Source organism: Protomyctophum bolini (genome assembly GCF_963924005.1).
Source record: "Protomyctophum bolini genome assembly, chromosome: 12".
Taxonomy (NCBI): domain Eukaryota; kingdom Metazoa; phylum Chordata; class Actinopteri; order Myctophiformes; family Myctophidae; genus Protomyctophum; species Protomyctophum bolini.
The window spans coordinates 25,117,104-25,142,989 of record NC_137873.1 but is presented as its reverse complement, the minus strand read 5'-3'; the positions used below and the strand labels follow the sequence as shown (position 1 = coordinate 25,142,989).

General features: G+C 42.5%; 1 protein-coding gene across 1 annotated transcript; it reads right to left on the bottom strand.

The window, feature by feature from the left end:
- Positions 1 to 1,849: 1,849 nt before the first annotated feature.
- Positions 1,850 to 25,805, bottom strand: scp2a (sterol carrier protein 2a). Its single transcript, XM_080778817.1, has 16 exons — positions 25,658 to 25,805; positions 23,966 to 24,023; positions 23,712 to 23,783; positions 23,191 to 23,322; positions 22,682 to 22,746; positions 19,149 to 19,275; positions 18,914 to 18,977; positions 18,465 to 18,551; positions 17,723 to 17,873; positions 17,124 to 17,271; positions 16,517 to 16,624; positions 12,225 to 12,378; positions 6,920 to 7,016; positions 6,664 to 6,793; positions 3,321 to 3,400; positions 1,850 to 2,889 (listed from the first exon to the last, which is right to left on the bottom strand). Exons 1-16 carry the CDS (start codon positions 25,718 to 25,720, stop codon positions 2,794 to 2,796), a joined length of 1,632 nt encoding a protein of 543 aa, XP_080634943.1. The 5' UTR covers positions 25,721 to 25,805; the 3' UTR covers positions 1,850 to 2,793.
- Between the last annotated feature and the right edge of the window lie 81 nt (positions 25,806 to 25,886).

Genomic DNA, 25,886 nt, shown 5'->3' with positions numbered 1-25,886 from the left:
GGAGAAGCATTTGGGACCAGTGTTCTACAGATTTGGAGTGTTCACTCAAGTTGTTCAAACAAGCAACGACAAAGACAATGGGAGACGGAGCCAATGACAGGCCACACTCCATCTTTGTGTATATGATGTATGCTGTACATATATTTACTTTAAAAGTGAAAAGATATAGTTTCTATTACCATGACAGTTTATCATGGCCTGTTTCAAAAGTTGCCATTTCTGTCTACGTAAGAAGAAAATAACTTTTCACTGTAGTCCAATTCTATGAAAATGTAACCCAGCCCCACTCTGTAAAAAGGAAAAAAAATCTAACTATGGATAAAAAATATATATATTGTACAGAAGGGGAAAAATGAGGATAGTTTGCATAGACTTTTTTTTTTTATTATTTATGATTCAGTGCTGTATTCATGTACTGAGATTTTGTTTATTCACTCTCACATAAAGTAGCCTCTTATGTCATGTCAGCCAGAACTACATGCAGTATATCCTAATAATGAGCATAGAATTACTGCCCATACATTTCTGCACATGTTCACAATCACAACCACTCACTCCACCTCACCATCCAAAGGATAAAGTAATACGGAGCCCCGGAGTGGCCATGGTAATAAAAATAATTTATCTCGTCCAGGCGAGATATAACATAACTGGACAAGGTCGACTTAATATCTCATCTGGATATTGGATATTGCAACAAAACACAATAAACTCTTAACCACTTAAGCCCTACACTATACACTTTGTTGTACGATGGATAGCAACGTTGTGAGCTTGTACATCTGCTTTTTAAAATGCCTTCAGGTGGCAAATATATTCAAGTATCTCTGTGAAACTGCACCTGAACTAAATTATTTCCCTTTTTTTTCTCCACTCTTTTTTTTGTCTTTGTCATGTTCACGGTTATTCTTTTTTTGAACCATGGCCCAAAAAATAAATTGTTTGAAAATGTAATTATGTATCAGCTTTATTCTTTGCAGTGCTGCTTTCTCCACAGTGCAATTAAAGGTCACACTCCCAATCTTCCACCTTAGTCTGAAAACCCATCTCTTCAGACTTGAAGGTAACGGGAATAACAAGAATTTATCAGAGCAGCCTTCATTACCAAGGCAACAGCATGAAATTGCTATATGCCCAATTGCCCACCATCTAGAGATAAGGAGAGGGCAGTGCCTTCATCTCCATTAGACGAAGAGTCCAATTTAATTACTTGAGGAAAACCTTGTATTTTACCTCAAGAGATAACCTCTCTGTCCTATTCACAGGCCATTTAATTTATATACATTTACCCTTCACTCTACTTCTCTTTCCACCTATGTATTAATATTATTGCGGAAATTGCGGAAATTGAGGAAATTGCGGAATTGCGGAATTGGAAATTCCGAAATTGCGGAAATTGCGGAAATTATAATTGCGGAAATTGCGGAATTGCCAAAATTGCCGAAATGGTAATTGCGGAAATTGCGGAAATGGTAATTGCCGAAATTGCGGAATTGCGGAAATGGTAATTGCGGAAATTGCGGAAATGGAAATGGTGGAAATGGCGGAAATTGAGGAAATTGAGGAAATTGCGAAAAAACACTCCGCCAATTTTTCCGCAACACTCCGCAATTTGCTAATGTTTCTCATCCTCCGTAACACTCAATTTTTCCGGTAAATACAACACATTGAGCAGGGCACTGCAGGGAGTTGAACCCCGTTCCAGTGTGAGTGCATCTCTGTAATGATGTATTGGAGGGTGACACCATTCACGTCATATTGCGCCAATAGCACACAAGCCTGTCATTCAACAGGCATGCACACAAAATATAAATCTGTTTTTGAATTCTCACAAAGGTTTCCTGGTCAATAGAGGTATTTATTATATTATTTAATCAAAATCAACAAGCATGTTCCATCATTCAGATACATTTTATACAAAATCAGTCATTAATAGGCAAATTACACACCGTCCTTAGACAGAAATATTGTCTAAATGTGACAATAGTTATCATTACAGCAAGGGCTCCACACTTACAGGAATTATGTTACACAATTATTATGGCTCTGAATGGCACAAAAGTCAGTCTACTGTACCACAGCAGCAAAACACGCCCAGGTTCACTGGAAGTACAGTATTAGCAGTAGTCACACCAGATTAGTCCAGATTACAGATGATGTCCCTACTGTAGCTCCAAAGACACGTACCTACAGTCTAAATATTGTGCTCAGAAGCGCCTGGAATGGAAACATCCATGACCCACAGTGTTGTTACGGTACATGTTATATGGTATTCATGAGGATACTGTAACTGTGAGTTACTTAGCATTGTCCTCACAGTGGTTGGATTTGAAAAGAAAAAAATGAAAAAAAACAGACCTGTCTGAACTGAGTGGTGCTGTGTGTACTACACTACAGTACTGTACGAGCCCTCTTCCCTGGCCTTTGTGTGTTTGTGTGTGTGTGTGTGTGTGTGTGTGTGTGTGTGTGTCGCTGCCCAACAGTGCCATCCAGCGGTATTGTCGTGATACTTCTATGCTCATACACAGACAGACAGACAGACATACACACATAGTCACGTATAGGAGTGGCTAGCGCCACAAAATAATAATGAAATGGGTGTAAAAGTGCATGAGAAGTATTCATGTGAGAGGAAGATGTGTGAAGAAAGCTATAGATGAAAAGGAGAAGTCAGACAAAAAGGAAGGTATGATCATAGAGGATTCAGACTCAAAAAAATCCTGAAACACTGAAAGAGGAGATAAGCATCCTAGACACTTCTGGTGGAGGTTGGGTCCAGCCGGGCTCTGAGTTTCACAGCTTGGCCTTGCCTGGTGTCATCTGGAGGCTCTGTAGTTTCATGGCCATGCCCATGTTCCCCGTGATTTTAAGCTTCCCCTGGAAGAACGCCTGAGAGGACAGAGAGAAAGATTGTACAGGTGAGTAATAGTCAAGAACCAAACTAAGAAGAATTCAAATTAAAACATACCCGGTAAGAATGTATAAAGACAGTGAGAAGTATTGGAGTCGTGCAGGCTTTCTTGCTTCAAAGACAGAAATATTGTCTCATTAAACATGTGGCAATAGTTATTACAGCAAGGGCTCCACACTTACAGGAATTATGTTACACAATTATTATGGCTCTGAATGGCACAAAAGTCAGTCTACTGTCTTTATAATGTGTACATAGTGTCTCTCCTCCCTAGTGTTCAACGGAACGGAACGGAGACAATGTGGAGGCCTTGAATTTCACTCTTCTGAGAGATTCATGTGAAAAGGCAACATCTCACGTATCAATGTTATATCATTTATTTTGCAGATAAAGAAAGAAAAAAATGTACCGTCTGTGGATTCATCTTCCCCGTCATCAAAGCCAGAAGGTTCTCGTCGCCCATTGCAATGGTGCAGTCCGCCTTCTTATCTAAAGGATACAGAAGTTAACTTTTGTGAGAATATGCGGTATTGTGCCGATATTGTTTCTGTTCCTTGGTTTCAAACAGAATGGGACAAAACTAAAGTGTGTGGCGCTCCGCGCCTTTAACGCTCTCCTACGCACATGCACGCACGCACATGCCCACGCACGCACGTCACGGCCTACGAAAATGGATGAATGGCACGGGAGCGAGCTAGAGGAAGTGAGCTGGCGACTCTGACAGCTGTCACCTCGGACGCCCGCGGATAGTGTCGGTGTGCAGCCTACCTCTGGCTGGTGAGAGACAAACAGGGCATCGTATGTAGCCAACACACAGTGGGATTAATCAACACCGCACCTGAAGGAAGGATAGTGATTTCCCCGACGGAGCGTGGCTGGTCGTCCGCCGCCCTGTTTGTGCTGGCGTCGCTGATAGCACGGTGTTTCCTGGAACGTATGATGAGGAAACGCTGAACGCGTCATCACCTGTCAGTAAGCGATCTCACACACAGCGCTCTGACCGTGACTCTTTGACGTCGGACTGACTTTGTTTCGTTCCTTTATTTTGTTTGGGGGAGGGAACATTCTCAAACTGTGATACTGATGCTGCGTGCTGGAACATTGAACATTTATTATTTGATTTGGGGTTTGGGTTCACTGTCTACAATACACTGCTCACTTGAATGAAGTCCTCTGTGTGTGCGTCTTTCCTTTATGCTTGTGTATGGTATTCTTGTGTGTCTACTGTTTGTTCAGGGGTTGATATATTATTATTATTATTATTTATCTATCCCTTGTACGGTTGTTGGGGCTGTTATTATTTAACCTTTTTTGTCAGACTGGGTCTCTGACTGGCACCCCAACGCGAGCTCGCCCCAACAAACCGCTACAAGGTATAATCCTGTGCATCACGCCAGCACTCACCGTCACCACCTTTTGTTACAGGTTTTGTTATTGTGACACTGCCACATAAATAAAATGTAAAATGTATTTCCTGTTCTGGTATGAACGTTGAATGAAAATGAAACATAACATGCTGGGTGTTAACAAGGGAATATATTGGTTAAAATATGGTTGAATACCGTATTTAACCCCGAAATGTAGTGTACTCAAAATATGTTTTGTGTAGTTAAACCATGGTCATTAATTTTCTTTTCAAGGTTTAATCATAGGGGGAGCTGTGGGGAAAAAGCATGTGAGCAATAGTTCCAGGAAGTGAGGTACCAGGAACAGCTATAGTACAGGGAGCTCCAGATGAAATGTAATAATTTAGTTAAGTCTATCCCCATCGAGATACATACATGAATTGAATATACAGTACACCGCCATCACCAATGAATGGATATGTACTGTACACTACATAGTATCAAAAATGAATATGAAACTGAATATGTACAGGGGATTCAACAGTGAGTGCCTGGATAATATATAATACAGTATGTGCATTGTCTATCAATAATGAATTTAATGAGTGATTACAGTAAGCAAGTCTTGGGTGTAATGGGTGTCAGTATCTGAATACTTCTTGATTATGTTTTCTTTTTTTATATAAAGTGATTGTGTCTATAGATTAAAAAAATCTATATGGATCAGTCAGAACACAGTTTTTACTACTTCCTGAAAAGGAATGGTTTCTGCCCGATAGCAACAATATGCTTCACAGTTAATTCAGTTTTGCTTCCCATTCCTTGTCGCTGCCAGCGGGGACTTTTTTATTTTATTTTAAATATCTGCAGCCATTCACGCAACTCACACTAGCAACGATCTCCCCCTGGAGAGCCATCTGAATTCAGATTCCTCTACTGTATCCATTTCACAAAGCTGTTCACACAGACACGAGTTGAGCATGGTAATTTGATGCTGTTGATATATTCTGGATTTGTACAATAAAGGCTCTAGGCTCGTCTCGTGTGTCACGTATGTGAGTCGGCAGGACAATTACGCATGGCTATGAATACTTATAGCTCTAATGAAACGCTGAGTGAAGACTATTTATGAATCTCACGTTTCAAGCGGTATGTTTGGTTATCGTACCACCAATTCAATAAGCGACACGCACAGACGGAAAATATGCTTGGCTGAACATTAATGCTTCAATATACCTATTTAAAGATGTTTTGTAGTATTCTGTATCAGGTTTGCTGAGGTCCTATATATGCAAATATTAACATTTGACACCTCGTTGAGATGCTGTACAGACTGGGAGGGGTTGAGGAGGTGCGCACCATGGATTTCAATGAGTTGCCAAAGGTCGACAAAGTGTGAACCCTGTCCTCCAGAAGCTGAGTTACTAAGCACACAGCCCAGGTCATTGAGTGCACCACAACTCTACCAAAGTGTTGTCTATATACTATTACTGGCACACATAGTAACACCGGAATTAAACATATTGGGCTAAATTAATTAATAGTATTGCCTTTAGCTGTGTTTACCAGCTATGACATGTCGACTATGGAAGGGTCCATTTTTCTCCACTAATCAGAATGAAATAAATGGTGTCCAAAATAATTAGTGATTAGTTACACACACACACACTGTGGCAAACCAGGAGAAACAGCCAGGCCTATTCCCCACAGAATGAGGCTGGGGGAGGTGATAGAGGGAGTATATCACCCTGTACAGGTATTGCAGCCAATGGGAGCCTGGACATGGACGCACCTGCAGCCGGTAAGGCTGCAGAAGCTTTTAAAGAGCCGACGCCCAAGCTGTCTGGTGAGTCAGTTTGAACTAATGGAGGAGTGAGGAAGGAGGAATCACTTTGTTCATGAGGAGGCTGGTATGAGGGAGATCTCTCAAGTGAGTACAAGACTTAACTCAAACCTTTGGACCCACTTGGATGTGCTGTGCGTGTATTGTGGCTCACCTGGTCTCGTTCTCTCTCCCTCCCTCCTAGGCCGACTGAACTCCACAAGGGAGAGCCTACAGCACTCTCCCCCAACTAAAGTAGTCACTAGCTCTCTCTCTCTGCTCTACCCACAGGACTGCATGTGAATAGAAGCCCAAGCCCCTGACAAGAGGAACCCTATGTTGACGTTTTGCCCCGTTTTCCCCTTTCCCTAACACTTTAATAAAAGACAACTTAAATTTATGTTGAATCTGACTGAGCCTCTTATTTTGTTGTGAATCTGTGCCTATTCTCCCCTGGGTTGCCACAATACACACACACACACACACACACACACACACACACACACACAGACACAGACACAGACACAGACACAGACACAGACACACACACACACACACACACACACACACACAAAAGAACGCACCTGTGTCATTGGTGACGGAGCCCTTGCCATTTTTGACATCCACTACCCAAACTCCCTCTTTCCCATCAGGTCCATCTTTGACCTTGAACGCAAACACTCCCCCAATCTTCTTGACAAGCTCCTCTCCTTCCTGGAGGGGGAGAGAAAGAGATAAGCATACCCCTTCTTTCTTTGAAGATATGAATTATGTTCATAAGGACAGGTCAAGGCCAGAGCTAAAAGCTTTTGAGCTAATTGTTATAGGATGCCGTTTTACCTCTTGGAGTTTTTTCTCAATCTCCTGGAAAACGCTGTAGGCTTTAAAGTCCTCCAGACCGCTGGCTGCAGCGGTAGCAACAGCAGCGACATGGGGCCTGTGGACAACAGGGTTAATGGACCATTACATAAGGATGTTCCACAGTGTGACCTTGAAATCCATGTTGGTGCCCTGTGTGTGTGTTTTGCCATGGTTTGCGTTGGTAATCGTTTGCTGCAGTCTCTTGAATTGGCAAGAACAATGTTGCTTGTTGAAATTTGAATTATCCGTTTCTCTCCGACTCACTCACTTACCAACACAAACCATGGCAAAACAAGAAATGATCACATAGTGCTATTTGTCAGGTGAAAGAAGCGCTATCTCCGTTGTGTTGTCTCCGTTGTTCTCCCCCCCCATATTGGTATGATTATTTCTTTAGTAACGTGTATGTTTGTGATTGTGTCAACCTCGCAGCCTTTGTTTACGTTCGTTTCCGACATTCTGCACGTGGTTCAATGACTGTTTTGTTGTGCAGCTGTTGTTGCTTCGAGGCTGCGGTCGTAAAGCTTGCTCGCTATGGTGCGGAAATCAGCCCTTTGGCGGTGCGTGTGGCATAGCTTAGGAGGTAGGCAATTACACTACACTCCCATTGGCTTAGGCAGCGTGTGTGGCAGCCAATCAGGCTAGGCCGTCAGTATGACTAGTATGTCGTCTACATTTCATGAGCGATCATTAGTCAGGTTTCACCTGATAAAAACACACTTGAGATAAATATACCCAAAATGCATTCATTCATTTGATAATTTCAATGTATTAAAACCTCCATCACTCCATAACCCACAGGTAGGGTAAAGTGATAGTATTTGGATAAAACAAAAGGTATTTTGTTAAACATTTGAAGCTCTGTATTGTTTTTCATGTAGGTGACAAAATCTCAGCCAAACAGGAGAGTGTACCAGTTATCAGCTTAATTCTTATAGTGTTCTAGTTAAACATTTCTCTGCTCATTTCTTTCCACTTTCATCACTTCCAATTTCACTTGTTTTATGATTTTTAATCAGTATCCTGTTTGAGTTCTGTATCCTGATTGGATAAAATTGGTATCCCGATCTGAAAATGCATTTTTTAATAAAGTGCTGGAGATACATGAAAACACCGGTTAACGGAACAAACACTCTATAGCAATGAGACAATAGAATCAATCAGAATAGAGATATTTTACACTTATTTTAACCAAAGAGAAATGTACATACCCTACATTTAACCACTTAAACCAATACAGTGACTAGGCAATGGTTTGGATTTCATCATTTGAAGATACAATAGGTTTATTGTTAATATGCACAGTAAAACCACAGGTGTCACGCAATTAAATGCTTACTTTTCCTTCACACCTACTGTAATGATATAAGATATCACTAACTATATAACACCTACTGTAATGATATAAGATATCACTAACTATATAACACCTACTGTAATGATATACAGTATAAGATATCACTAACTATATAACAAGCTAAAAAGATTAAATCAGTCAGAAGAATGCACAATACAAAAATTGTTAAGCAGCAGTTCTTGAGTGGCCTATGTACAGTCAATAATTAAAAGTGTGTGTGTGTGTGTGTGTGTGTGTGTGTGTGTGTGTGTGTGCGTGCGAGTCTGAATGTCCATTAAAGCGCAGCTCACAATTCAGTGATGGAGATGGGGGAGGAAGAGGGGTGTTTTGGTGTTTCTGAGAGACATTTGATCATGAGCCTGATGGCCTGTGGGCAGAAATGTTCTTTCAGGCTAGTTGTCCAAAGCTCCTGAAGCGTTTTATCTTTGTTGTGAAAAAGGGACGAATCTTGCAATGTCCCGCACCAAATTTGCATACTGGGCTCTGGTTGGTTATGGCCTGGCTCCAGACGAATCTGGTTGGTCCTTCGGGTCCGCAAAGTCCCCCCACAATTGAGAGGGGCCAGACTTGATTGCAAAGGCAGATCAAGGCGGAGTCAAGACATGGCGACACACTGGACATGTGGCAGACCTTTGGAGCCACGTGGCGATGCACTCTCTGTGGAAAGCGTGCTTACAAGGCAGAGTGGTGTACACCTGCCCTGGGATGTATTCACTACAACACACTGAACAGCAGTCCTCCACACTGTCATGGATGGTGATATGGGGCAGGCAGTTTATGAGATTCTCATTGGCTGGTGGTTGGTCAAACTCAACAACCGGGTTGCTATCCAGATCAGCGTAAGATGATTCTGATTCTGCCTCCACACCCTCGACGGCATGTATGAGTGCCAGCCTCTCCTCCTGTGCCAGCCTCAGCTGCTGTGTCAGCCACATCGCTTGTGCAAGCCTCTCCTCGAACAGCCTCTCCTCCTGTACCCACCTCTCCTCCTGTACCCACCTCTCGTGTACCAGTCTCTCTTCCTGTGCCAGCCTCTCCTCGTGTGCCAACCACTCATCATGTGCCAGTCTCTCCTCCTGTGCCAGGCTCCTCTCCCATGCCCGTCTCTCCTGTACCAGCCTCTCCTCCTGCGCCAGCCTCATCTCCTGTGCCAGTCTCATCACCTTTGCCAGTCTCCTCTCCCATGCCCACCACTCCTGTACCATCCTCTGCTCCTGTGCCAGCCTCTCCTGTGCCAGCCTCATCTCCACTGCCAGCCTCATAACCTGTGCCAGTCTCCTATCCCATGCCCACCTCTCCTGTACCAGCCTCTCCTCCTGTTCCAGCCTCATCTCCTGTACCAGCCTCATCTCCTGTGGCAGCATCTCCCGTACCAGCCTCTCCTCCCGTGCCAGCCTCCTCATCCATGCCCGTCTCTCCAGTGTCTGCCTCTCCTCCCCATCCATGGTCTGTGAAACTATACACTCTGGCTGTCGCTGACGTCACGGAAGTGAAATAAAAATGGAGGTTGATTTGCCTTTTGTGCTGGTGTCATCACGATGATGTCAGTCATGTCAGTCATATCCATATAAGGAGATCTGATGTGTGATGTCAGGCTTTGGCCCTGACCTCTGATGTCACGCTCATGTACCATGACTCAGCCATAACCATTCTAAGGAGTTCTCAATGCAGCTATGCCCAAATATGGAGTCTAACCTCAACTTGTCGTCATGGCACCAGGCGCAAACCAATTGCTCAGCTCCATATATGGGCACAAAAGAGGCATGCCCATATATGGCCATATACTGATGACATCAGTATATCCTGATGACATCAGTATATGACAAGGAATGACAGATACAGAGATCTCCATATATAGGTAGGAGCTTGACAAAGTATTCCACTACATTCCAAAAGGTTTCCATTGACATTGTCGGACCTTTTTGACTTTTGGCACAAACATTGATACTATAAAACAATGATTCAGTTCCTAACAGGGATCTTCTCACGAGACATTTCCTGATGGTATCAGTGTGAAGAGGTGGTGTTGTGTTCCATACCAAAGACAACGCACAGAACACAAAATGTTCTTTAAGATATGCCGATCAAAGTAGGGATGCTCCGATCAGGCTTTTTGGGACCGATCCCGATCACAGATAGTTTTCCTCATGATCGGCCGATACCGATAGGTCCGATACCGATCTTGTGCGTAAGGGGAACATATGAATATTTCCAAAAGTATTATATAAAACCCATGTCAAAACTGTTCCTGTGTGTGGGGAGGAAGGGGAGAATGTTTAGGCCTGTCACAAAAAATGCAAAATGATAATATACTCAGGGCTTAAAGCCAAAAGAAATCCCAAGACTGAAAATGATGTTTTGCAATAGATATCGGAGCATCTCTAGATCAAAGCATTGCCATGAATATAGTTATAAGGGCCCTTATGGAGGGCCCTAAACGGCATGGCCAGTGTATGGAACTCCAACCTCCCCTGTCAAACCAAACTCAGCTTCTTCTACGCAACGGTAGAGTCTGTTCTCCTATACGGCAGTGAATGCTGGACCTTGAAGCCAACCCTGCAGAAGTCTCTCGATGGGTGCTACACCAGAATGTTGCGGGCAGTACTCAACATCAATAAGAGCACACATGTTACCAACACAAATCTGTATGATGGAATGCCAAGGGTGAGCCAGAAAGTAGCAGCCAGGAGAATGAGACTAGCAGGACACTGCCAAAGACACCAAGAGCTGTCAGCCAGCAAACTAGTGCTGTGGGAACCAACACACGGGCACCGGTCACGAGGACGTCCCACGCTAACATACGTGGATGTACTCAAGAACGACGCAGGAGCGCAAAGTACCAACGAACTGGCCAGATGTATGGAGAACCGGGATGACTGGAAACGACGATGGAGGGCTCGTCTGAGGACGACCTAGAGAGCTGGGCCACTGCGTCTCACTAGGATGTAATCAATCAAGTGGCAGTGATTGAAGTGGGGATGCATCTAATTTGTTCTTGTGCTGGAACAACATTCCCTGCTCCCTTATGGTCGCGCTAAGCGGTTATTCCAGTTAATAACCCATACTATTTAGATTTCCCCCTCTTTCCTTCAATATTTCAGTAGCGCAACCAAGGATGCACAATTGGTAGTTACAAGTTATATTCCATTAAACATATATTCCAACAGGAGCTTGAAATGGAACCCGGCAACATTATTAGATTAGAAAAATAGCAAACAAAACGATACATACTGTACGTGGCTTTATATTTCTGGGTTGTTATGAGCTGCTTGTCATGCTGATGAGAATATTGATTTGGAGAGTTAGATTGTGTTCACACTAGAAGCAACAAAGCAACAGGAAGATATAATATATCGACACATGAAGATACAAAATTATGCATAAAACAGAATACTCTAGTTACTAGTATGAACTCTAGCATGGTTGCCTCCACCGTGTGTGTGTGTGTGTGTGTGTGTGTGTGTGTGTGTGTGTGTGTGTGTGTGTGTGTGTGTATGGTTAAGCCCTTTGGATAATTGCGCTAAAGGAATAGAGGCGAGTCATTAAATCCCTGATAAGTAATGGTTTTGAAAATATATATTTTCTACCAGACAGTGAGGATAATAAGCTGCTGTCGTAATAAATCAGACTTATTACAGCAATAATTGCACTTAAATCACAGAGAAATTGCACTTAATCACAGAGCAATTTGTGATGCACTGACTTGTACGTGACTCAGGCCGCACGAGAGAACAAGGTCATGCGTAATCGCACTCATAATTTATCTGACATACTGTAAACGTCTTGGGGAAGAATCCCACACCAAGCTAAAAATGTGACCAGTGTTTGAGAAGAACCAATTAAACAACAGCACCAACATATATCAATTGAGAAATGTCTATTGGCGTCCGCTAACTTGTAATGAGTTGTCATTTAGACCTTGCTCACCTGGCGTCCTGTGGGAATCCCATCTTGTATAAGGCGACGACCACCGCACCTCCTAAGCCAATGTTGTGTTGCAGAGCGACCTTTGCACCCGGGACCTGCCTTCTGTCAGCCAACCCCCGTAGCTGCCAACACAACTCTGCACACTGGGCTAGACCTGAGCAATGACAATGACGCACACAACCTTTTAGGATGGTGATTTTATTAATGCCATTTGGAAGGATTTTTTCTTTTTTTTTTGCCTAATTTAAAGTCAATTTACAAGGTAATAGCCTACAATAATCTACAAGGTCACAACATAATGTGAGCTTGTAGACTCACTATTTCCGACTAAGCAAATCAACCATAACTCAAACCATAACCCCTAAATCTATTTTGTCTAACCCTAACACTAGCCCAAACATGAATCTTTTCCCAATTGTAAGCCCAAGTTTGAAAATACTTTTAAGTTAATTTTAACCATAAAACCACAACTTCTCTAGTGAGGACCAAGGAGATGGTGCTCGGTGCTCACAGTCAATGGTCTATTTCTCAAATTCTACTATGCTTGAGGAGACATACACCACACAGCACCACACAAGTACTGCACATGACCTTCTGTACTGTACACGTCTACAACATGTCCTCCACTACAACATACAGTAAATGAAGCATTTATATAATGCCTTTAAGAATCTACAAGATCTACAGGCTATTTTCATATAGCTGATGTATACAGGGGTTAAAGTGGTTTAAACTGATTTGCTGGAGAACCCCCTCAAGGACCCTAATGAGAACCACTGAATTATGGAACCAGTGGTGTGTATGCCTGAGCATCAGACAGCTATATGTTGTGTCCTACAGCACAGTTTATACACACACACACACACACACACACACGCCCTTTGCCCCACACTCCCTCAGGGTCATTAAACTCATTTCCTCATCAGCACTTGTTGTAAAACTATCCAGTTAAGAACTGACACAGAGAACTAACAGATCATTTAAAGGTTTGACTCAAAATGTTGTAAGGCAGCGGTTCCCATTTTCCCACCCTGTGAGCCGGGGCCCACGTGGGCCTTGATGATATTGCAAGTGCGCCCCCAACTGATTGGCAAAACACTAAACATGTTATAGATCATATAGTATTAATATAAAAATGTTATGTAAAAAAAAAAAAAAAAGAAGAAGAAAAAAAAGAAATCATGGTATTTTTTCTTTAAAAGCTTGAAAATGTTGTTTTCACAGTGATACTGATAAATATGAACTTTTAACACTGCTTTGATGTTATGTGGCCTGAAGCCATTGTAGCACTTTATTATTGCCATGGTAACAAAACATTTACTTTGTCTATTTAATCCATCTGAAATGCATGCAGCCCTGCACCTATCTTCTTCTTTTTTATGATTTATTTCGGCTTTATTGATAGGTTGAAAGTAGTCCGACAGGAAATGGGGAGAGAGATGGGGGGGGGAGACACACTGCAAAGGCTGTCGGGATCGGGAGTCGAACCTGTGGCACACCGTCAGGCTGGCTCAGCAGCCTAGGTTGAGCTAACCATCCGGGCCAGCCCACCTATCTTAAACATGGCAGATGGTTAGGCTGCGAACGCTTTTGAGCTGTTCAAGTGGACCCTGATCCAGAAAATGTTGGGATTTGGGAACCACTATTGCAATGTGTCGTGCACTGATGAAACTTTCTCCAATATCTTTCTTAAACAGAGACGGGCAACCACTTGACAGACTGATGCGACACCTCCCTACCTAATCTTACGAGGGTCCACACAGGGTCAGGGTCCTGTGTTGGCGTTAAAGCTAAGCGTTTCATCTCATTAGGCTTTTACATTACACCATTATCCAAATGAGCTAAAGCACTTAAGGGTAAAGACTTCTGCACAGCACCAATCTGCTCCCACACGGCTTGTGTGTGTGAATGCAGTTTACAGGGCGTAAAGGTCAGTGGGGATAACGGCATCTATGGCTATGTGATCTGATTTTTGTCTGGGATCAGATTGGTTAAATCAAATCTGAACAGTAAAAAGAAATGTATGGAAAGTGATTTTTGATAATCACATTTGAACCGCATTCCTACATGAAATTTATATCTGTATATATGTCTGGACGCTTGGACACAGAAGCCTGATTTATACGTTATCGTATGATGGTGTCCACCACGGAAAATAGACAATGTACAAGTCACAATGGGTTGAATCCGTGACGAGTTGCGAACTTGTAGCTCTGTAATTTTCAGAGACTGACATCAGCGTACTGTATGACAGAGCATTACTCACGCCTACGGCATGTTGGAGATAATAATAATAATAATCACTTGCAAATAAGTGTAGAAAGTCAGTCCTAAAGGTCACATTTGAGGTCGTATTTGCCTGCATTCTCAACAAAGTCTGTGAGACAATTGGAATCAAAGTCAGCACAGAATGCATCTAAAAATGGACAGTGAGAGGCAAGATCAGTAATTAAGCGTATTTTAAAAACTAGACCAGTTAATTATTAACAAACATGCCTGTTGCCCTCCTTCCCCTCCCTCCTGTGCATTACGTGCCACCACTGGTGTGTCAAAGACAGCAGGTCATCAGCATTTCACCACCGGGCAATGACCTGCTGACCATGCTGCCCCTACTGGCCCACTGGGGGCAGTGGCACGGGTCTAGCGAGCATCTATGGGAAATCCCTCCTCACACCATGACCGAGGAGTTAAGGGTCAGAGCATTAGAGTTAAGATTAGGAGCAAGACAGGGGATCAGCAGAATGTCGCACAGAGAGACGCCGTGGCTTAGCAGACCGGGGCACCTGGAGTCCGAGCGAGGATGACCCAGAGAAATCCCAAACCGAGATGGGATGGGAGGAGGGACAGGGACGGGAGAATGATAAAAAGACACACACACGGTATCCGTGGACCCAGTGAGGTTAGTGGATGAGGTGGGGTAAGAGTAATATCCGTGGACCCAGTGAGGTTAGTGGATGAGGTGGGGTAAGAGTAAGGGTTCATAAAATTAAAATAAAACACACACTATATATTATACTGTATCTCTGCTGTCGGGGAAAAAACACACAGCAAATGAAAAAAATCCAGCTGAGCTCAAGTGGAGTTAGGAGGTTTTTGTAGAAGCGCTTTTTAATAGTTTTCATTGGTTAAATATATTTTTTAACCAACACACAGACGTAAATAGCACTGATTTGTGAAAAGAAAGAAGATACTGTCACAGCCCTGTTGGCGACACATTTTTCACCTCGTCCTCCCATGCATCGTCTGTGCATCTATAACTTCTGTGTGTGTGCATGGCATGTGTGCGCATGTGTGTCTGTTGTGTATGTGTGCGTGCGCATGATGGACGAATTAACCTTTAGACACTTATGGACAAGCAAGTAGTGTATACATTCCTGCAGTCAGAGTCATCTCAACGCTCCATGGTTTAATATCCAGAGGGATTAGCCACAGAGAAGCCTCAAAACCGACTGGCCTCTCACATGCAAGCTTATATGGTAGGTCACTTTTACCCAGTTACAATCCTGGAGCCGGCCCTGTGAGAGCACTGCCACCAGGTGGCCGCACATAGCGCTAACACTGTTTATGAAAGGTTCTGTCATTTCCAGATACTGACCAGAGTCCCCAAGGAGCGCTCTATAATTGGTGGCTTCATGCCATGTTGTGAGCTTGTAGATCAGCCATTTTCACTACAATTTATTTTCTAATTTATGGAATTTCTTATATTTTTATTTTTATTTGTTTTTGGAAAATGTTTTGAAATAATAATTAAAAACAAAATGTAGGAAACCAAAAATAAAGAGACCCATAAAATTGTGTCCGCGACACACAAATGGGTCCCGACCCAGTGTTTGGGAACCAGTCCTTCAGAGATGAGCCCTACCTGTGGCACCTGTCCTAGAGGATGTCCTTTAGAGATGAGCCCTACCTGTAGCACCCAGAGGATGTCCTTTAGAGATGAGCCCTACCTGTGGCACCTAGAGGATGTCCTTTAGAGATGAGCCCTACCTGTGGCACCTAGAGGATGTCCTTTAGAGATGAGCCCTACCTGTGGCACCTAGATGATGTCCTTTAGAGATGAGCCCTACCTGTAGCACCTGTCCTAGAGGATGTCCTTTAGAGATGAGCCCTACCTGTAGCACCTGTCCTAGAGGATGACCTTTAGAGATGAGCCCTACCTGTGGCACCTGTCCTAGAGGATGACCTTTAGAGATGAGCCCTACCTGTAGCACCTGTCCTAGAGGATGACCTTTAGAGATGAGCCCTACCTGTAGCACCTGTCCTAGAGGATGACCTTTAGAGATGAGCCCTACCTGTAGCACCCAGAGGATGTCCTTTAGAGATGAGCCCTCCGCTGGGGTTCACCACGAATTTTCCCCCATAGGTGTTGTCCCCTCTGTCAATCAACTCTCCTGCTGTACCTGAAATGATCACATAGATTAAAACAGTGGTTCTTGAACATTTTCACATCAAGGGACCCACAAAGTTATACTGTATGCTTTTGGCCGCGGACAGATACACCTATTCATTACCAGTGGTAACTTTGGTTACTATTTACTTTGTAGATTTTTATTATTATTACGAAACCACTTTACCACCTATATATAAATATATATACTTTGGCCATTTGAAAATAGCCGATCTACAAGCTGTTGTGAGCTTGTTAGATCTGCTATTTTCAAAGGATTTGAGGACCTCCTGCATAATGAGTACTTTTACTTTTAGTACTTTTAAAGAATATTTTCTTGTAAATACTTTTGTACATTTACTCAAGTAAACTTTGAATACCAGACATATACTTGTAACAGAGTATTCCTACAATAGGGTATTGATACTTTTACTTAAGTAAAACATGTGAGTACTTCCTCCATCACTGTTCATTACCACCCAGTACGCCAGAGGTACTGCGGTGAGACTCACCCTCTGGGCACAGCCCCAACGCCTCGTACGTGATCAGCTCATTGGCTGAGAAGCAGTCGTGCAGCTCGACCACGTTGACATCGCTGGGCTGCAAGCCTGCCGCCTCGAAACACCTCTTAGCCGCCAGCTGAGTCATGTCATACCCCACCTGGAAGGAGGCAGAGACGGAAAGAAATGCCATACCGTTGATGTCGGACGGAAACCTCCCATCTCCACAATCTGACTTTTTGCTTAAATGAACGCCCTGCTTGATCTAAACTATACTACGTACAGCGTCACACAAAAGCATCAAAGATAGCAGATCCACAAGCTCGAAACTTCTGAATTTGAATACTGAAATGTAACTGTTTTGGACACTTTCCACCTGACTGAGACGATATATCAAGGGCTTGTATATTGTCACTGTCGGGCAAGAACCATGCATTTCCATATTCTATTAACATAACTTTGTATGTCTTACTCTTTTCATAGAGTAATGCCCTATTTTGTCTTATAAGAGTGTCACGCAAGAGTAGCAAAAATAGCCGATCTACAAGCTCGCTACACGCTGTGAGCTCCGGGCAGAGAGATGGGAAGACAGGACAACCCCTGACTCTCACCATCTTTATGCAGCTGTTTTCTTCAAACGTGGAGGCGAGGTCTGTTACCATCTCCTGGGCCACGATCTCCACAGCCTGGCCCTCCAGACCGTGGCTCCTCACAAAGGCCTCACTGGCCAAGACTGCTGCACCTGCGCCGTCTGAGGTAGGGCTGACAGCAGAGATACAGGGTTAGATCAATGTGGTCCTGGTGGAGCTAAGAGTTAACACAGTAACTAGGACGTGGCTACTGGCTGGCTACACGTCCTACTGCCTCTGATTGGCCGACCTCATCATACATGCTTTAGAATGGAATGCGGTGGATGTTTTTAATGCCGTCATGTCATGGGTCTATTTAATAACTCCTGTTATGGCCCAATCTTTATCTTTGTTAATTTCAAAATAAGAAGAGGGCATTCAAAACATGTGTTTCTAAAATGTCTGAGCCCAGATACAGCAACGTGCAGCTAGCCAATCACAGTGCGGGAGGTGGGACACCGGAAGTCAAGGAAGAGAGAATTTGAGAGAAGCTAAATTTCAAAAATAGATTACAAATACTCAACGGCAATGCAGATTAGCGCCGATTCACACAAGTTTCTGCAGCAGCCTACTGCAACTTTATGCATGTTTGAAAAGTTTCACCTGACCAACACTCAAGCGACTATTACCACTGTCTGTGACCAGACAGTGGTACCGCTACTGCAACCAAGAAACACACTAACCATCATTAGTAGCCTGTGGCTTTGATTTGCGAGGCTCTTACCAGCACTGCAGGAGTGTGAGGAACTCAAACACTTTCTTGGAATTAGAGACCTGCTCCAGACTGTACTCATTCTGGAACTGAGAATACCTGCGCACGCACACACACACACACACACACACACACACACACACGTGTATTAATGGACAACTGTACAAAGCCAAATTATTGTAGTACACAGCATGCTTTTGAATTGCATTCACTGCTTTGAAGAGCAGCAGTGGCTCAGGTGGTAGAGTAGAACATTATTGTAATGGAAATGGTAGATATTTTGATGCAATGTGGTGTGGTGCTAAAGCTGTAGTCGAAATCCAGCTTAGTGTCCAAGTGTCCTTGAGCAATGATTTCATCCATCATCGGGGTGTGTGTGTGCACACACACACGTGAGTGTGTGCAACATGCCTCAGATGCAAGAAAAGCAGGAAAACGCTTAATAACAAACTATGCCTTACGGGTTGTTGGTGGAATGCTTGTGGTTCTTCCACCCGATTTTGGCAAAGTGTTCCGGTTTAGTACCTGGAAGACACAGTAACCGCAGACACAATGCGTTGTACATGAACAAACTGCATACTCGAGATGGTACAAAACACATTAAACAGCCAGTAAGCAGTAAGCAATTCAATCAAAAACATCAGGACATGTGACATGTTTCGTGTGAATGAATGTGGATTCCTTTCTTAAACTTACCATATTTCTCCATATGTTCCTTGCCAGCATTGCCAAACATCTGTGCGGCTGCTGGTGCAGCAACCATGCCATGGCGGTTGATCATCACCTCCATGTGCTTGTCCATGGGGTTGGTCCTATCCATGAACTAACAGGCAGGCATTGAAATTATAGATAGGGTATATGAATTAACCAGTTAAGCACAATTGTATACTTTGTTGTACAATGCTGTCGCGCAAAAATAGCTGTTTTAGCTTTTTCTTTTTATTATCTTTTGAAAAATGTTGAACACTTTCCTCATAATGGCATGCCCAAAATAGGGATACCAAGTTGAAAGTGGTTAAGCCTTAAAGGTATATTCTCGCTCACTTAAAGGGACACTTCATGTTAGTGACGTTTAGAAGATTTAGAACACTTTCTTGGGGGTCTTTATGTGTGTAATACCGGTATGTGGTTTTACATATTTTAGATTTTAGCAGTGAGCCCTGCAGTGTCTCTGATGTGTAACCCAGGTTTATAATTGTATGTCTGTATTTGTATCTATTTGTATGGTCACTGTACCATCTGCATCAGTTCACAGCTCATCACACCGATCACTCACTCACTCACTCACTCAGTCACACCAGTTTCAATCAGCAATCAGCAATCATCACCACACCCTAGTATAAAGCACAGCACTTTTGCCTCAGTCAGTGAGGTGCACAGCACATCACTGGCAGGTCTGTATCCCTTTCCTCTACAAACATTTTACCATTTTTACTCTGCCTTACAATTCATGATATTAACACTGATACTGATGATTGGTTTTAGACCTCCAAATACATACTGATGAACCGAACTGATGAGCTGGATGAGCTGTAGCACTTGAACTGAATTGGTGAGTTTATTGTTTGAATTGTTTAGTTTGGTTTTGGTTATTTTTATTTGAAGTTTGAAACGTAAAAGATTATTTGACTTGACATTTGTAAATGATTGTTTTATTTGTATGCTGTATCAGCTACTTTAATTATTATTTTGGTAAGATATTTAATTTGGCCTTTTTGTGTTCAGGCCAGGTTTTTCCCTTTTAGTTCATGAAACCCTGAACGATGATGAACACAATGGCGAGCTAAGTCCCAGAGCGATCACCTGTTTTCTGTCCTACCTGGACGGTAGGACCTGATCCCCCCCCCCCCCCCCCCCCCCACACACACACTTTGAACAATTGACTTTGACTTTGGACAAACCATGAACAATTGACTGAGGCTGCGTCCGAATTGCTAGGGTTGTTCCCTACTCCCTATCCCCCATACGGGGATCCAGACTCTAGTGGACTCTATAGTGATGATTTCGGACAATACTCCCTGTATGGGGAGCACCGACTCTGACGTCAATATCGATAGAGGGCGCTGTAGTTCCGCGGGTTCATGTACTTTTTATTTGCATGAAATCCCCATTAGATTTTTTCAGATCGCCTCATAAAGAACTGTTTGAAAAATAAACAAATCATCCCGGCAGTTTCACTCATTTGGATATGAAGAATCAACTGACTACAAGAAACCAATCAAAACGCTGCTGCTGAATTTCTGCTAGGAACAGACTGTATCAAATAAGTGACTGCAGGCTGTCACCTCCCTGCAAGGACAGTTTGTAAAGTTATTTTTAAATTCATGAATGAATAAAGAAAAAATAGGTTAATGAAAATATGTTTGCAGGCATTTAGGCCTATATATCTATGATAAAAAGGTTATTTTAAAATCATAGGCCCATAACAATGGGCCTATGATTATTATCAATAAATTAATATTAGGCTATATCCATTATCCAGCAATATGAAAACAGTGCACAACCTTGACAATATATGAAAATATCAGCAGCATGATTGATTAACCACATGAACCCCCGCGGTTAGGGGGGATAGGCCTACCAAAAATAGCCGATCTATAAGCGACGCGCGACGTCCATGTTGTGAGCTTGTATACTTTTACTTGGGTACTTTTGGTAAAGAATTACCAAAAGTAGCCGATCTACAAGCTCTGCTCACAATACGGACGTTTGGTGTTAACAGAAACAGCAGTCCAATAAATGACTGCCTACACAATGAAGTTTTAATGCATTTATCATTTGTGATAAAGAATCTCACAAATATATTCTACAGCAAGCAACTGATTCCTCTCCTAACGTCATGCGCTGGGCCTGGGTGATACAATGAATCAGATTAGTAATACTATTGCAAATGAGTAGATTTATTATAAATAAAATAAAACAATTTCAAATAAATGCACAGATAATTTGTCTCGAGATCTGTAGCTTCGAGATCCGCCAGGGAAGAAAAGAGGGGAAAACGAAAGTTTAAAAAGTACATTTGTGTTGATTTCTTTCGCTGGTTCAACTTCTGCCTCTTCTGAGTTGGAGCGCAATGAGCGCATGCATGCAGAAGCAGCGCACGTGCGCAAACGCGTGCATGTGCGCTCAAGAGCGAGCTTGCACAATGCATTATGGGGCAGATTTGCTTCGCTGTGTTTTTGTAGTGACCATCGGATGCTCCCTACAATTCCCGGTGCATTATGGGATACTTCAGTCCACTACGTTAGGGTGCAAAAATGCTCACTACATATTCGGACACTATAACAAAATGGCGGAACCTCAAAGTAGTGCACTATATGGGGCATAGGGAATGATTTCGGACGCAGCCTGAGTCTATACTTTTGGGTTGAATTACTTTGTTTTATCTGAATTGATTGATGTTTTTTTATTTTACTTTTGTTTCTTCAATAATAATATCATTAAGCATAATTTTCAGTCTCTTGGTTCTTTGTTTTTCAATGCAAACTCCTTTCTACCACACGCCTACTTCTGACAGCAGTACTGGTCCAATCATATTCCTATATCACTAAGTATATGCTACACATGCACACTGGGCTCACTTCCTTCCTGGACTACAATTCCCATAATGCTTTGGTACACTGCTCCTCCTTGTGGATAGGGGGAGGGCTGTCTTACTGAGACAACATGTAGTCCAGGAAGTAAGTGAGCCCAGTGTCCATGACATCAGACACTGGGCTCACTGCTAAAATCTCTAAAATTACATGCATAAAAACCCCCAGGAAAGTGTTCTAAATCTTCTAAACTTCATCAAATATTTTTTTTTTTGCAGTGTCCCTTTAATTCAAATATCACTTATTTTTTTTGTTTTGTTGTGATAATCCTCCCTACTATAGTGTGCCCTCTGCTGAACATATAAGGAGTTCCTCCTTGTCCTCAGTTAACCCCTGGCCCTGGGTGTCAGAAAACCATAGGTTTCGTTTTTGGCTAGGTGGCCCAGCCTTCATCCAATCAGGATGGAGCGGGGGCGGGCCTTGGTGTGTGTGTGTGCTGTTGGCCTGGTCCCTCCACTGTAGTGCGTTCAATCCGTGCATGAGCACATCTTGTTACGGGGCACATGACACCATCATGCGATGGGTTAATAAACTAAGCTTTAGAAGCAATAAGCCTGTCAAAATAACAAAGCAAGGTTGCAGTGTAACATATTGATTTTTTGCGCACACACACACACACAATAGATGGTTCTTTACCTTTGCCGTCAAAGAGCCTCTCTCCATCTTCTCAAATCCAAGGGCAAGAGCACAATCAGTGAGACCTGCAATAAGAGGTGAGGTGTGAGAAATGGGAGGACGGGGGGTGTCAGATCACACACAGATTAGTGCGTGTGTAATCGATAAAGTGTAGGATACAGTTGAATTGCTCTTCACTTGACGTCAGCTTTTCGATGAAAAAACACCTACATACTGTAGTATAATGGGACAGTCACATTGAGCAACCCTGTCCACCAAATAAATTAGCCACTCAATGAGAGATGATTGCACAGATTATATGTTCCTCACGGGTGGGAGAGAGACAGTGAGTCGGTCAGTGCGTGAGCAGTGAGAGTGGGTGTGAGTGGAAGAGCTGCCGTTTTAAAAGATTTAAAACGTTTTTAACTCATGTAATCATGACATGACATGTTGCAGCCATGAATCATTTGACCATTACAACCCTCTTGCCCAAGTCATCTTCTCCCTGGACCAGACGCCTACTAACTCACCTCCCTGGACCAGCTGTCGGGCCATGAAGAGGGCAGTGGAGCCCGTGGAGCAGTTATTGTTGACGTTGATGATGGGGATCCCAGACAGGCCCAGGCCGTGGTAAATGGCCCTCTGACCACAGGTGGAGTCACCTGAGGGACAACAGCACAGCCTCAGTTTCATATGTTTGCCTTTGTTTGTTATTTGGTAGTGCAGGTCAGGACGGACGATATGACATAAAAGCTATCGCACCAAACCATGGACCAAACGTTAAAAGTTGATGTCAGATGTCTCATTATCGGCACGTTTTGTCTTAACTTTCTTAGACAATTCAACAATGAACTTACATGTTTTCAGAAGGACAAATAAAGACAACACAGCAGACATAGACAGACATTTGGGTATTTTATTTGCCATTACATTATATTGTTTAACCACATACATTACAAATATGTTTTCACATTGTTCATAAAATATCGTTATGACATATCAAAGAACTCCACTTATAACAGTATTATATAGTCAATATCAGCACCCTTACCATATACATATCCTACACATGCTTGTTCAATGGCAGAATATGGGATTCCTGCATCTGCTAAAGCCTTTTGACCTGAATCAGAGAGGAGGTATTAGATAGTTAATCGTGACTAAAAACACCCATTTCACATTAAAGTAATTTGTCTTAACAATGATACATGTAACATGACCACACTATGTCTATAGGCTCTCAAGATAGTATAGTATAGACAGTCTATATATATTGAATATACTACACATAGTGGGGATATGCACCTGCTTCCTTAGCCATATCAGGATAGTCAAAGTCCTCCCGGGCTCCAGGCTTCTCAAACTGGAAGACAAATTCAACGTACAGTATTTTAATATTAACTCGATCTGGACCTATTGCACACCTGTACACCCCTGAGGGCCTCCCTTGAAAGAATGGTTTATTTTGGTCTTAATTTCTCTTAAATCATATTGTAGAGGGTTCATTTCAACAAACCTTACAAAGAATATTTGGACCAAAAAGGTGTAGGCTGAAGCCATAGATTTAGATTATAGTGCCTACCCTTTTTTATCTTAAATTATACTAATACAAGTAATAACAAAACAAACAATAAAACTTTGATACAACAGGCAAAACAAAGGAGGACATTTAGTCGAATCACATGGTGGAGATAAAACATTTTATAGGTTTATAATGTTTTATATCAACTATATTATCTTTAAACATTTTCTTACATGTATAGATTGAATTGCACACTTTTTGGTCATTGTCACAACTATTCCATATTTCTGCTGCCATAACCATCTTTTTTAAATGTTGGTTCTTGCTGTTGTGATTTCAAACATCAGCATACCCCTCAGCTCATAATAGTATTCTTTCATTTGGAGTTTCTGAATGCATGCAGCTTGGAAACAATTTCTGTTGTGCTTTGAGGCCAACAAAAATGTTTACGGAGTATAATATTACTTTCTGTGAGATGCAAGCTGCAATTGTAAAAACAAAAGGCCACAAAAGACCAATTGGACTGTATTTGTAGTTCATGTGAGATGACTTTGTGCTGGATTACGCACATAGCTCATGTTGATGTTATATTCATGTGATTTGAATCCACACAAAAAATAATTCTCCATTTCACTGTTAATGGGCACTACAACACACCAAGATGGTAGTTCTGCCGCACTTGGAGAATGCCCTTTTTGGAATGGGCCTCTGCTCTGGACCCAATCCCACCAGATCAAGTAGTTACCTCACACTCAAGGTGCCCAAGGTTCACTCTGAACTTGGTAAATCTGCATTTAACTTCTATGGCCCTAATAGTACCACATGGAATGCCCTGCAGTGCAAAATACATTGAGATTAACCCTGGAGTACCCTGGAGTCATTTTAGAACCCTGGTGACCGACCAAACGAGTCACGCCACAATGCAATCGGTTTTAGAAATTTGTTTTAAATTTGTCTTGGTCTCAAATTGATGGCGATTGGACTATAATATGGTGAATACAACAACAACAAAAGACACTACTATTTATATAGGCAATATAGCCCAAAGTTGTACTGGCTCTCAAGCTGCAACAAGACAAGTCGACACCTGTTGTGTATGTGTCAACAGTGTCAATGCCTCCCACTGACCATGAATCATGACATGGACTTTGATAAATCATGCAACCAACAACAGATAACACTAAACCAAATTACACTAAACCAGCTAATAACAGCTCTATTTCAATAGTCTGTTTGGATCAGCTTGCAGAGCTGTCAAACCATATGTAGCTAAATAAACTCAACAGTCTGATGTCACAATAATGTTATTTTTTTCCATCAACAAACAGGCTTAAATGCGAGGGGAGTGATTGTGCAAGTCAAGAGAGCGTATAGCTAAATAAGTTATAGCGTCTTCTCTTCTAAATCCAAGTTCAGTTCAGTAAAGCCAAGCTGCTGGCAGTCAGTCAACCTATGTGGCATTTAATTAGTATTACCTTTGTCATTCCAACGCCTATGACAAAGACTCTGTTGCTGTGCCTTAGAGGTGCCATGGTCATGGTGGTGGTTCTTCTATCCAGTGGGGCAGAGGGCAGCAGGCAGCTCAGCAGATCACACAGCAAAAGAAAATAATACACAACCTGAACTGAACCAGCGTCAAATGATACCACCAAATGAAAACAGGGCTTCCTGTTGTTGACTTCAAAGTAAATCCATGTTATATTT

Excerpts from the sequence above, each read along its gene's own strand:
- scp2a (XM_080778817.1), bottom strand. The coding sequence starts at position 25,720 with ATGACCATGGCACCTCTAAGGCACAGCAACAGAGTCTTTGTCATAGGC. Across the intron at positions 17,874-18,464 it reads CTCACACTCCTGCAGTGCTG|CCCTACCTCAGACGGCGCAG; the intron begins GTAAGAGCCTCG and ends CTCTGCTGTCAG. Across the intron at positions 12,379-16,516 it reads ACATCCTCTGGGTGCTACAG|GTCTAGCCCAGTGTGCAGAG; the intron begins GTAGGGCTCATC and ends GTCATTGCTCAG.